Source organism: Poecilia formosa, unplaced genomic scaffold, assembly GCF_000485575.1.
Source record: "Poecilia formosa unplaced genomic scaffold, Poecilia_formosa-5.1.2 Scaffold70, whole genome shotgun sequence".
Lineage (NCBI taxonomy): Eukaryota > Metazoa > Chordata > Actinopteri > Cyprinodontiformes > Poeciliidae > Poecilia > Poecilia formosa.
The window spans coordinates 986,861-1,000,158 of record NW_006800009.1 but is presented as its reverse complement, the minus strand read 5'-3'; the positions used below and the strand labels follow the sequence as shown (position 1 = coordinate 1,000,158).

The 13,298-nt window shown below is 39.5% G+C and overlaps 3 protein-coding genes across 3 annotated transcripts in view; 2 read left to right on the top strand and 1 right to left on the bottom strand.

Annotated features, from left to right (window-relative positions):
- Positions 1 to 454, top strand: part of dcun1d2a (DCN1, defective in cullin neddylation 1, domain containing 2a) — an 8,820-nt gene extending 8,366 nt beyond the window's left edge. The window contains exon 7 of the mRNA XM_007555435.2: positions 1 to 454. This exon is cut by the window's left edge and continues 1,260 nt beyond it. The gene's annotated coding sequence lies outside the window, so the exon portion shown is untranslated.
- Positions 455 to 3,455: 3,001 nt separating this feature from the next.
- LOC103140330 (growth hormone-regulated TBC protein 1-A-like) lies at positions 3,456 to 8,134 on the top strand. Its single transcript, XM_007555433.2, has 8 exons — positions 3,456 to 3,674; positions 4,080 to 4,225; positions 5,177 to 5,335; positions 5,441 to 5,565; positions 6,591 to 6,687; positions 7,060 to 7,232; positions 7,318 to 7,503; positions 7,609 to 8,134. The coding sequence occupies exons 1-8, from the start codon at positions 3,610 to 3,612 to the stop codon at positions 7,708 to 7,710; spliced, it is 1,053 nt and encodes a 350-aa protein (XP_007555495.1). The 5' UTR covers positions 3,456 to 3,609; the 3' UTR covers positions 7,711 to 8,134.
- A 1,427-nt stretch (positions 8,135 to 9,561) lies between these two features.
- lamp1b (lysosomal associated membrane protein 1b) overlaps positions 9,562 to 13,298 on the bottom strand; it is a 5,912-nt gene continuing 2,175 nt past the window's right edge. Inside the window, exons 3-7 of the mRNA XM_007555430.2 lie at positions 11,754 to 11,947; positions 11,554 to 11,682; positions 11,369 to 11,435; positions 10,509 to 10,679; positions 9,562 to 10,435 (exon numbers count right to left, since the gene is read on the bottom strand). Of these exons, the coding sequence (XP_007555492.1) occupies positions 10,296 to 10,435; positions 10,509 to 10,679; positions 11,369 to 11,435; positions 11,554 to 11,682; positions 11,754 to 11,947 (701 nt within the window). The 3' untranslated portion in view covers positions 9,562 to 10,295. The remainder of the gene's footprint in view (positions 10,436 to 10,508; positions 10,680 to 11,368; positions 11,436 to 11,553; positions 11,683 to 11,753; positions 11,948 to 13,298) is intronic.

Sequence of the window (13,298 nt, the reverse complement as noted above, 5' to 3'; positions counted from 1 at the left end):
ATATATATATATATACACACACAGCTCACACATTGCAGTGCAGCCCCTCCCCCACCTTTTTCTGGGAAAATTGTGTGTCATCTTGCTGCTAAAAAAAAAGGCTGCTGCATTTTTCTCATGCTTTACAAAAAGCATGATTTGACCGTCTGCAAATATTTCTGGTCTTGAGTAATGCAGTCGTTGGCCATGCTCGTCACTCCACAATGTTACTGCACACTGCTGGTCAGATGGCTGAAAAAAATTTGCTTTTTTTTTTTTTTTATCTTACAGAAAAATACTAATTTGTATGGCAAAAGTTTGGGTTGCAAAAAACATTTGGTGTAAAGTAAAGCCGCCTTGTCCCTCCCAAGTCTGTTACTGAGCACTGCTGGTCAGTCGGCTAAAAAAATTAAACTACATTTTATTCATGCTGACATAAAAATGTTTTAAAAATACAACTGGCAAACATTGCAGGGATTGTTTGGAATAAAAGCAAGTTAAACCATTTCAAAATTTTAGTTTTAAATTTGTGCTAACACCGTTACGACTTCACTCAATAAAAATACACTGCTCAAAAAAAATAAAGGGAACACTCAAATAACACATCCTAGATCTGAATGAATGAAATATTCTCATTGAATACTTTGTTCTGTACAAAGTTGAATGTGCTGACAACAAAATCACACAAAAATCATCAATGGAAATCAAATTTGTTAACCAATGGAGGCCTGGATTTGGAGCCACACACAAAATTAAAGTGAAATGTTCCCTTTATTTTTTTGAGCAGTATATAATACTGTGAGAATCCCACACTGGCCCATGCCTAGTTGTAAATATAATGTAGTCGAATTTTCCCACTGTTTCTTTGAGAAAAACTGAAATCAGTCTAGAAAAGAAATCTTTCTTTATGATTATTTTTAACAGACGACCCCCCTCGGCAGTATTTGTGTCACTCTAAAACCTAATTTTCAAACTTTACAGTTAAGAAACGCTCAACCTGTAGGATTGCATGGCATAAATCTGTGTGTTTTGGCAGCGAGAAGTTGTTGTTTTTTTATTTCTTCAGAAGTTGAGAAAGCGACGACCGGACAACAGAGTAAGCCTTAAGAGTAAATGCCTGTCTGATATTTCTGTACCTGTCCCACCCAATCTGTTTCAGTGTTACTGCAGGTAGTGAACATCAGACTGTGTTGTCGATGCATCGTTTTTGTAGCCTAAGTATATCGCTCATCTGAGAGAGAAGTATAAAGCATGAGTTTTTCCATAATCCTAGATGTATTTAGCTTATTTGTTTGATGAGACTGATCATGGAAATGTCCCAGAATACAGCTGTGCAGCAAAGTATAAAGCAGAAATATGGTGATGCAGTTGTGAAAAGTATTTAATTTTTTAAAAATTATTATTAGTATTATTATTATTATTATTATTATTATTATTATTATCATTATTTGCCATGAGCCAGATGAGCTTGTTCATTAACCGAACTCACGTTGCGGGACACCTTGTGCCACTGATCTGCGGTAGAAGACGACCATGTGTCTTAAACTAGAGCTCATTTGTTCTTGATGTTTTGATGAAGTTGCTGCTTGTCCTCTTTGTCTTTTTTTTTCTTATAAGAGCTGGGTGATGCTTTATTTTATTCTTAAATAAAATGTATATTGGGCACCATATTTTATTATGATTACCTTAAAGGAGCTGCTCTATTAATTTGTGTAATAATGGGTTAAAATATTGATTCAGATTTTTTATTTATTTATTTATTTTACTCAAACCACCTTTATTACACTTATTTACCTTTAGTTATTAATTCAAGATATCAGATTTTGTTTTGCATTAGCAATTCTTTTTGTCTCGTTGGGGATTGTTAAAGGACTCGTATTAGTTTTTTAGACTGATTATAGACAGTATTTAAATCTATTTTACATATATTTTCTTACTGTTGAGGTAAGAAATGAGACATGATCATAAGTTGATCATAAATTACTACTTTTTTAAGTTATTAGCAACCTTTTAATTGTAGAACTGATCAACTTTATCAGTGACCTACAAGTTCTTTGTTTGGATGCAACCAATTTTATAATTTTACCACTATTTATGCTTTAAAGTCAGTGTAAAGTGACAGTTTTACTCCAATGAGTCAAACGCTATAAAGAAATTTTAATAGATGTTTGCCCAGAACTCCAGGCACATTTACTGTATGTTTGCCTTCACTTACTTGTGAGGATGTGCTGCTTTAAGTAAATATTGGTTTAGTTTCATTTTCTACATATCTGAAACAGTTGTACATGTAATCAGACAACAAGCTGTTTCACGCTGTCGATTATTTTTATGAAAAGTCAAAAATATGACAAAACATCATATATGTTTTTGGAATTAGCATCAATACCGTTCAAATGTCTTCACAGTGACTCAGTAGGAATGTAACTTCGTCCCATGCTACGCTATGCAGACTCTCTGTCTGCGGCTACGAAGGTCACTCTAATGCTTGAAGTGGCTCCAAAAGCAGAGCAGTGTGACCCATTTTGTGATTAATGCCATTATTCTCAATTTGACCTCATGAGGGGGCTCATGGACAGTGTTCAAATCATTGTAATAATTTACTCTCAATATTGCCAGGAAGTTATTCAGTACTGGGAAAGGCCAAAAAAATGCATCCTGTCTTCATACAGCAGCTTGATAAATTTGACACTTTTTTTTCCCGATTCAAACACAACGCATGGTTGTGTTCAAGATCATGTCAATGTTTTTTAAAACAGCCGCTAAAATTCCTTGTAATAGGTGTTGCTGCAAATTTGTTTCTGAGGATTGAAGTTTTTGGATAATTTTCTTAATTTGGCCAACATGTAGTTTAAAGCATTGCCATTGGCGATGCCACCGAACCCCTCGGGTTCAACTGAGACCACTCTAGATTTGCAGATATGTGCTGATTATTCACCGCTGATTAATTTTCAGACTCCAGAAGCATTTGGAAGTAGAATTTTGTGTTGAATTTGGATATAATCCTATTATGTAATCAATTAAACGTTTAATAATTTTAGAGATTTGACTATAAACCTTAAAAGCATTGGTGGTTGAATGGGTGCAACCACATCAATATAAGTATAAATAACCATTATAAATAATACTGTAGAAATATGCTGTATTACAAGCAGTAGGAGGTATAATTGCTGTTTTTCTTTTATACATCTTTGGTCTGAATAAAACTGCTGTATTTTTGTTGACGGTTAAATCGATGGTGTGAAATCTGCAGGAAATAAGTTTCAGACGTTTGTTGTTTTCTAAATCTGACTTCGGATTCCAGGATTTCTGTCTCGTTTTTATCGCCTCGAGAAATGTCCAAAGGTAAAACTTTGAACTGCCGTCTCCGCTCGCATTAAATCGTCACATACAGGAGGAGCTTCTCTCCCTCCGTTTGTTTTGTGTGCAAATAAAGTGCACACCTGTGTGGATGTTACCTCTGCGGTGCGGCCCCTCCTCTCAGAGCGAGCTGTAAGGTGAGCCACTGAAAACTCCGGCTGCTTTGTTATTTACCCTCACAGCAGCTTGTTGCTCTCTGGGCGCTTGGGGATGAAGTAACCTTCATGTTGGAGGTTGTTTGTATGTTCGGTGGATGACCGGAGCTGTCTCACGATGGACAGAGAAACGAGAGGAGGAGATGCAGCTCAGCCGCCGGCGTGCTGCGAAGACGCTGACAGGTAAACGTTTCTAATATATTCTCGCTATTAGATCAGGGAGAGTCTAAGCGCCTGCTGCTTCCTCATGGGTGACCTTATGCAGCAGGCCTATTTGCATCACCTTCTTCCTCTTCGGATCATTGTTGTTCTCTTTTAATCCATCAGGCCACCATTAGAAACAGAAGCTCTGGTGTTTATTAAAGAACACAGACTGCTCCCGACTCCACTCGGGCGTAATTTAATACTTCACTATTCATCCAGGCGGGGCATTCGATCACCTGGCTGCAGCAACCCAACCCAGTGGAGGCAGCCAGGGGAGTTAGCTGTACAGCAGGAACACACAGAGAGGCGGAGGGGGTCAAGGGTTAGGGCTTTTTCTGTCGGCTTTGTGCACTGATGAGAGAGGGATTGTGTTCGCCCCCGCAGGATCGACCCCTACGGCTTCGAACGGCGACACGATTACGATTCCTACAAAGAGATGATGAATGAGTACGTGACTGTCCTCAACAGAAGGTCGATGAGGCGGTCCAAGCTCCTGCAAGACAAACCCAACGTGGAGAAGAACCTGACGGGTACAGGCATCAATTCGTACATTCCCTCACACAAGCGCTCACACCGCCTCGCCATGAAACCGCCTCAAACCTCAAAGCATTTAATCGAGACCTCTGGTGTTGACAGGCCAACCAACACAAAGCAGGACGTAGAACACAAGTCTACACTTGAGTTAAGGGACTATTGAGTTTAGTCACTTAACTCAATACTTTGACTGGGCCGTTCTAACACACGGAACACGTTTTTGATTTAAATCGTCTCTTTGTAGCTCTCGCTGTATGTTCAGGGTCACTGCCCAGCTGGAAGATGAACTCCAACAGGTTTTCTTCCAGGATGCTCCTATGTTCTGCTCCATTTATCTTCCTGTCACCTCCAACCAGATTCCCAGGCCCTGAAGGTCTGGGAAGGTTTAGCCAAATGATAAAGAGGCCAGAGGATCTGCTCTATTGTTAAAGTCATTTTTGCTGGTCTGAAAATATATGCTTAAGTTTATCCTTCATTTAAGTGAAGAACACTGTCAGCCATTGTATCCAGGCGTTTTGGCAAAATGTGCAGTTTTGAAATAATTTGGAAGTCCCCCTTTTAATCTCTGATCTATCTGCTGTGTCTCTTTGATTTCATGATGTTCTCATGTTTCATGAGAACATCATGATTTCATGATGTTCTCATGAAATCAAAGCTTTGAGGCCTTCACAGAAACGTTGCAACTAAGATTTAAATAACACAGGTGGACTCTATTTTCTGAATACAGGGCCTTTTCAAAGCATTAGATCGCACTGGATTTTATTTAGGGTTTTTCAGACCAAGTAACTTTTGTTTTGGTCTGTCAAATAAAATCAAGATAAAATACATTGAAGTTTGTGGTTGTAACATGACATGAAGATGAACGGTTCAAAGGGATTGAATCCTATTGCCAGTCACTGTGACCTCTGAAAATCTATTTTTGGATTTATTTATTTATTTTTTTTAAGTGAAAAGATTTGTGCGTAAAGGCGTTCCCAATGAGCACCGAGCCAGGATCTGGATGGCAGCGAGCGGCGCTCAGGAACAGCTGGAGAGTAAGCCGGGTTACTACCAGTCTCTCTTAGCCATGGAGCACGACGCCAAGCTGAAGGAGACCATTCACACAGGTGTGGTCATCCTGCTTTAAACACTCAAAGTGATCATTTAAGGAAAGAAATCAGCCACTTTTATGTCTCAAATCCAACACTGGTGACATTCTGCCTTGTGGGCAGACATGCACCGGACCTTTCCTGACAACATCCTCTTCAAGAGCCGAGCAGAGGAGGGTCTGCAGAAGGTCCTGTTCAATGTGCTGCTGGCTTACGGACACCACAACCAGGCCGTGGGCTACTGCCAGGTGGGTAAAACGCTGCGCTCTCCTCTCACATCCGTTCTACAAGACGGATTCTTAATTTTAACGGGATTTAAAGAAGTAGCCATTATGTAAAATGTATTCTTTCAACTATGCCTTCCTACCAAGACCTTCGCTCTTTGGAAAATGTTGTTTCATAACTCTCTGAAGATCTTCCTTTTCTTGTTCTTGACTCCTGCCAGTGATTTGCATCTTTAGGCACACCCTCAGTATTTACATTCATGCAGGTGTGTCTTCATTTTGACAGCGATCTGTCTCCGTCTTTGAGTCTCAGTTTTTTTTTTTATGACCTGATATTTTCTTGCTGCGTATTTGTCTCTCCAATGGGCCTAATTGTTTGATCAGCCTGAATAAGACTTCATTAAGATGCAGAAATCAGCAGCTTATTGTCCAGTTACTTTAAATAGGAGCTGTTTAGTAGTTTTCTTTTTTTTTTTTTTTTTTAATTTGACTCTTTGACCTGAACAGATTAAAATGTTAACCTCGGACATTTTCAGCATTCGATGGCATTCTTAACTTCTCCACATACAGCTCTGGAAAAAAAATTAAGTTTCTCTGATTTTACTTTTAATATGTATAAGTTTGAATAAAAAGAAGATTGTTCTTTTACTCCATGAACTACTGACATCGTCTCCGAAATACCAAGCACAAATTTAGTATTTATTTGCAGAAAATGAGAAATGGTCAAAACAACTAAAAAAAAAAAAGATTCAGACCTTTCAGACCTCAAATAATGCAAAGAAAACAAATTAATATTAATTTAGTTAACACTAAAGTTTGAACTCAGAAAGAGTTCAGAAATTGATATTTGGTGGAATAACTTTGAGGTTTTCAATGGGGTTCAGTGGTCTCTTCATTTTTTTCCAGAGCTGTATATGTTCTTAAGTTATTTGATCACCTTTAAAATATGGTTTTAAATATACATATATACATTTAATACAGAAAACCACCCAACTAATCTTTTTCTGTATTTATCTGCTGAACATTTAGTTTGCTTTTGTCTTTCCCAGGGGATGAACTTCATCGCAGGCTACCTCCTCATCATCACCAAGGATGAAGAGAAGTCCTTCTGGCTCATGGACGCGTTGCTGGGCAGAATACTCCCAGGTAGATCTATTCGCGTTTTGACAAAGAAAGATCCGGTCAGGCGGATGAACGCAAACAGCTGTGCACATCCGCCTGATTGGTTTGAATTCATGGTGGATTGTACGGACAAACCGTGACGCTTCCACCTCCGCGCTTCGCAGTTTGGCGTGAGATTATTTCCCCTGGTATTCTGTCTCGATATCAAGCGAGCTAGTGAAACATGTTCAGTGCGTTTCTGAAGGCGCGTTTATGTCAACGGCACCTGGAGCTGCTTCATTTAGCACACTGCGGTCTGCTTTTAGTGAGAACGTGACTTGAACTGCGAGGTTTCTGTCACCTGTTTGTAGACGTAAAAAAAAAAAAATTTAACGGTAATCTAAATGTGCTCCTCAGACTACTACAGCCCGGCCATGCTGGGGTTGAAGACGGACCAGGAGGTTCTCGGGGAGCTGGTGAAGACCAAAGCCCCCGCGGCGGGACAGCTCATGGCCCAGTATCCCGGCATATGGACACTGGTGGTGTCGCGCTGGTTCATCTGCCTCTACATCGACATCCTCCCCATAGAGGTAAGGAAAAACTTACTGGGCTGGCCCCAGAATCAACGTTAGGACCAAATATCAACTATCCTCCGCGTTCCTCTCTCTCTTCCAGACGGTCCTGAGGATCTGGGATTGCCTTTTCTACGAGGGCTCCAAGGTTCTTTTCAGAGTTGCTCTGACTCTGATCCTCCACCACCAGGCGGAGCTGCTGAGAGCGCGCTCGCTGCCCGACGTGTGCGAGTGCTTCAAGCAGATGACGTGTGGGTCTTTCACGCTCGACTGCCACACCTTCATGCAGGTGAAGGGCACAAGCTCAACATCAGTCAGTCCAACTAGTTTATCTATGTACAGGCATTATTCTAACAAAGAACATGTTTTTTTTCTGATTTTTTTTTTCCTACAGAAAATATTCACAGAACCTGGGACCCTGTCGATGACAACTGTTGATAAACTGAGAGAGAAATGCAGAAGACAGATCTTGGAGGAGGAATCCCGACAGCCGTGAGGTTTAGTCTCCTCCTCACCAATTTTATCTTCCTTACTTGTTTTAAGTTATAAAGCAATCTATGCGAACCTAAGTGGGTGTGCAACAGAACTGCCTGGATGCAATAAAACAGAAGAAAGAAGCTCCGTTTTGCTTGCTGCTGAATATATTAGCAGAGCTTTTGGTTCATTTCTGATACTGTGAGGTACAAAAATTTATTACACTGTAATTCAGCGGCCTGGGTGTAAACTTTGAGCCTTTCCTTTAGATTTTATCTGAAAAACCTGCTTTTCCTACGGTGAAGCTTATTTTTATTTGCGAAAAGTATTAGAAGCCCTAGCGTTATTTTCGTACTTGTATTGTTGCCACATTTTTGTCCAAATGTTCCCACGAAGACTTTTGTGTCTCCTGAGTTGAACTGAAGAAGTAAAATTGTACAGCTTGACTTTGGCGAGATTTGTATACTGTTTGTTTCAGCTGTTAACAGAAAAGAGGTCACGAAGGGTCTGATTACATTCTCACTTCCAAATACTGGAAGTGAGAATGTAATTTGCTCCAAATCTGTAGTTTTTACAGTTCGAAACACCTTTTAATCCAAAGTCTTCAGAAAATGATGAAATCTCAGCAAGTCTACCTGTTAATTTCTGAGCTCCATCGAGTCTTAAGCTTTTTAGATCTAGTAACGGGTACCTGACTTCTGAAGGGTTCCAATGGAGGGTCAAAACCTGATTTTTAAAATCTTAATTCTACTAGACAAAAAAATATATATATATAGCTCACTTTTTTGTAACCAACATGAAAAGAAACGCCAGCCTTTTGCACAATGGGTATTTATGAAATTGTCAGGCATTACGTCTAATCAAGGGGGAAATATAAACTGTTCAATTTTTTTGCATTTCTGAAAGCTAATGCAAAAAATAAGGTGTTCTTCAGAGTACAGGCACTGAGCCACATAATCTCCACCTAACTTGACCAATTTAAGCACAACACCTTATGAGAAGTTTTACACTTAAAGCTTTACAAATTATTTTATTGGGTCTCCTGGCAGAGGAACACAATGAAATTGATGCTCCAATACCCTAAAGTCATAGGGACAGTGAGCTGCTCAGAGCTGGATGGAGCCAAATACTGGAGGAAAACCAAACCTTCAGCCAGGGTTCCAACCTGCAAGACACTGACCCTAAACACAAAAGATAATTAGATTGAAGCGTTGTAATGTTAAAAGTTTAGACCAAAGCTCAAGAGGATCGAGAGAGATTTTAAAGTTAACATGCTCTTTAATCCAAGACTGAGCTTCAACCTCTGGATGTTCACAGCAGATTCAGAGACATCTTTAAATGCACACCACACTTTCCAGATTTTCATTTTAAAGCTTTTATAGTCGTGCATTAATGTTTCCCCTTTTTAAAATCTTGTGTCTTTGAAAATCTAGTTAAACTTTCACATTTTGTTCCAGTTGAGCATTTTATGACCTAAGTAAAATAGCTGAGATCTATAATTTTGAACAAAATTTTATACAAAAGAGCAGCTTAATTTTAGCCAATATCCTGCAAAATTGAATTATGAGTTCAACCCATCGGTTTAATGCTTTGAATTTTATTTAGTTTTTTTGCTCTGAACACCACACAATAGTTGTATAACAGTTTCTTTCACCAATATTTACATTGTGATGTTCTGCGTTTCTCTGCCAGGCATCGGTGATGTTATTTCACTTCCACTTCTAGGGAGTTCAAACAACCAGGAACAGGTCTGACCAGCAACAAAGGCAAAACAGACAGACATCTTTCCTTCTTTCACTTTTATTGACTTCTCCTTTAAAAAACAGTTCAAACAAGTCCAATAAAACATTAAATCACTATGTGTATATTAAGATGAGGGGAAAAAAAAAAGCATAAATATTTAATTCTACCTTGTAACAATGCATGTTTTAGTTGTAACAGTACATGGAGGCTATGTGAGACGCGCGTCTCTTCCATGGCAGCACACGGTGAGTGAGGGAGTTCCTGTGTGATATTGGCTTTAACTGGATCCCACCCACGTCCCGGCTGGGAAGGCACCGATCAACACCGACAGGAGTGTTTGGCCACTTTGAAATATTTTACAGTGCAACATCGTTCCCTTTTAGCAAACAAAACCCCAAACTGGGCTGAAAAAAAAAAACAAAAAAAAAACTGCTCCGTGACCTAGAAATGTTTGTTTAATGAAATGTAACCGTCAGAAAATTTCCCTTTTTTAAATAAACCAAACTGGGTAATACCAATAAAAAAAATGGCCACCCAAAAATAGGAAAAGTAATCTCCTCAGATCCCACTTCCCTTCACAAGAAAAAAAATCATAAATAGAAGAACGCAGCGCGACGCTCTGATCAACATGCATCCCCTGCTTTACTGGGTGCCAGTGAAGAGTTAAGAATCTCATTACAATCTCCCAGTGGACTCCCTTTAGTATGAAAGAAGTCAGCTCAGAAAGCACATGTCTAGTGTTACTGATGAAGGTGAAGAAGAAGAGTAAACACAGATAAAGGGACAGAGAGGGGGGAAAGGTGGAGTGGTTCAATTCAGGATGGGGGAAGCCCTGCTCCGGCATCTGGTAACCGCTCCATGAGCTCAGATGGTTTGGTAGCCAGCGTGGCTCCGCTTCCTGCCGATGAGGTAGGCCAAGAGCACAACGAGGACGAGCCCCGCCAAAGCTGCTCCCACTATGATGGGGATCAACATGTCGTCTTCATCCAGCTGACACTCCACAGCTGAGAAAGGAACGACAACGGTAAGGCTCATCGTTTCGTTGTCGTAAGCATGTGTTGTGTGCTTTTGTTTTACCTGCTCCAAAAGCGTTTCCTGACACCCCAAAGGGCTGCAGCTGCACCTGGAAGGTGTTGATGGACAAATTCTGGGTCACAGTCAGAGTTTGCTCCATGCGGCACATGTAGGAGTATCCAAGAGATCCCTGCAGGAAGTCCAGGCTGCTGTTCTTAGCAGAGAAGTTCCCCTCTGCCAAACAGAGGAGTCGGTAAACTGCAGGATTTCATTTCTGAGGTTCCTACTTTCCATGACCACTGAACACTCAAGTAGAAACATAAAATCTTATTGTTAAAGTAGCACCTGGTCTTGGACTGGATACAGAGGGATTTGCACAAAGTCAAAAAGTTTTGTGATTTGTATCATTAAACTGCACAAAGTAACCACATTTAGTCATGTTTTCTATTTAAGATTTGATATTTTCCACTGAAGAAAATAAAACTAAGCCTACAAATACAGAAAATCTGGGGTTTGTAAAATACAAACTGGAATTTGTTGCAACGACAATAAATCAAAATGCAATGGACTAAGATTCATCATGATAAACAAGAATATGATAAATGTCCACCCTTATTGAGATATATTGACCGTATACTTTATAGAGTTTGCCTTTGGAATTAGATGTTTACTTTTGTTGGATTTAATGAGCACAGAAAGCCGAGCCATCACTGATTATATAAAAACACTGATATGAATTTAACTTGAGTATTACAGATAACCTAGTCATTCATCTTCATAATGCCAATCTAGAAAACTTGATGCGTTTCTTGTGAGCTAATCAGAATAAATTCAGTAATTAAAAATATATGCATCCATCACTGTGGAAAAAAAAAAAAAAGAAGTTATCACACAACAGGACAGATGCAGAGGAGGCGGCTCACCTTTCAGATTCAGCACACTTGTCGTCAGAGACGCTTCGCTCAGGTGGTACGTACCGGACGTTGTATTCTGCAGACAAACAGCCACATCCATGTAAGCCTCACAGCAACATGAGCAGGTTTACATCAAGCTCCCGCTGCCATCTAGTGGCAAGGTACGGGAACTACAACGTGATGCAGAGACTCGCCTGAGTGAAGACAAAGGTGAGCACGGTTTTATTTGCGTCAGTCTTCAGCTCCAGCACGGCCCTGTCTGCTTCGCACGAGCCTGAAGCCAGCGTCACGTTGGGCTGGACGTTCACCACCTCCTGCACGGTCTGAACAAATCAGAGGGTTACAGTTGCTGCCCGTCTGCGGTTTCGCTTAAGCTGTCGCCTCATGTGAGCACCTTGTTCTGGGAGGTGGAGTTGTAGGTGATGTTCAGCTGGAGGCCCATGTAAGCCAGTAAACACACAGTGTTGTTGCTGTTGGTCACGTTGTACTTCCCTCTGTCAGGCCGACCGGGGTCTTTGTGTGGCGCAGCGGTGGTTTGGGCAGGCGTCGGCGTGGCGACCGTGGCAAAACTCTGATGCAGGAAGGCAGCTGCAAAACAAGATGAATCAGATGTTTTCGTTTCTTAAACGGCTACCGTTTGTAATGATAAAGTTATGCTACTTTTTACGATTGAAATTATTTTTGCAATGATGAGATAACGTGTTAATTTCTAAAACGTTTCCATCAAAAAAGCTCTAGTCATGCATGACCTCATTTGATCAAATTATAAGAGGCATGTTGATCATAAAACTTCAAGCAGCAACACACGGTCTCCAAACTAATACAAAAAAAGAAATGATTTGGCTCATAGAAATTACTTTTTGCCCCAACAGAATCAAACAGATAATGCACGAAAAGGGATGATTTCTTTAAGGTTTCAACTTATCAATATTAAACATAATCACATGTGAATGTCAAAAAACTATTTCAGCAAATTCATTTCTGCACTTTGAAATACTGCTAAAAATGATAAAACTTTGCTCATAATCAGAGATTTTGGAAACATTCTGAAGCATCCACTTGGTTAAAACATCTGAAAACAAGATTCTGGCTTTAATTTTTTTTTTTTTTTTTTTTTTTTTTTTTTTTTTTTTGAGTAAAATGAAATTGAAACCTTGATCTGCAAAGGTGGAGATTTTAATGAAATTTACACAGTTTGGTGAAGGTTTTTATACACTTCACCAGAAATGTGTTCATTACTATTACAACAAAATTACAATGAATAAAATCGGTTTATAAGAAAGATTAGGAGATCCTGCACTGCAATGAACTGCTGCATTTCACTTCCTTTTCAAGGGTTGCACAATTTATTCAAAGCCCTGCTTAGTTTGAAATAGATTTTAAAAATAAAACAAAAAGTAAGACATCAAGGCAACAACAAAAGACACCCCTTTTGGTCGAATACCTGATTTATACAACAAGCTGCAGCCTCTGCAGAAGCACCAAAGAGCAACAACCAAAACACCAGTTGCGTGATGGGAGGAAAGGATAATGGTAGCCAAGCAGATAACTAAATTTGCGTATTTAAATCAGCAATGCAAAGCATGTTGGAAATAAAAACAAAAAAAAAAAAAAAAACACAAGCAAAGCCAGATCTCATGCGACGCACTGAAAAATGAATAACTACCAACAGGATATTTGGGTTGTGGTAGAAAAGTGTAGCAGTAATTACTTTTAACCAATAATTAACCACATCGAACATTTCCACCGTTGACTTGGTTCAAAAAGTCAGCTACTTTAACTTACAGTCTGAGTCTGTAAGTAGTTTATTTAAAAATATACTGGATAAGATGACCCACAGTAATTTAATTTTCAATATAAAAACACTGTGCAAAAGTTTTAAGCCACATGACATTTCTTTGCAATTTGCAAGAGAAGACCTAAAAATCTACATGTAGTA

Coding starts and splice junctions, on each gene's coding strand:
- LOC103140330 (XM_007555433.2), top strand. CDS start 3,610: ATGGACAGAGAAACGAGAGGAGGAGATGCAGCTCAGCCGCCGGCGTGC. Junction 5,336..5,440: donor GAAGGAGACCATTCACACAG/GTGTGGTCATCC, acceptor CCTTGTGGGCAG/ACATGCACCGGACCTTTCCT. Junction 6,688..7,059: donor GCTGGGCAGAATACTCCCAG/GTAGATCTATTC, acceptor TGTGCTCCTCAG/ACTACTACAGCCCGGCCATG.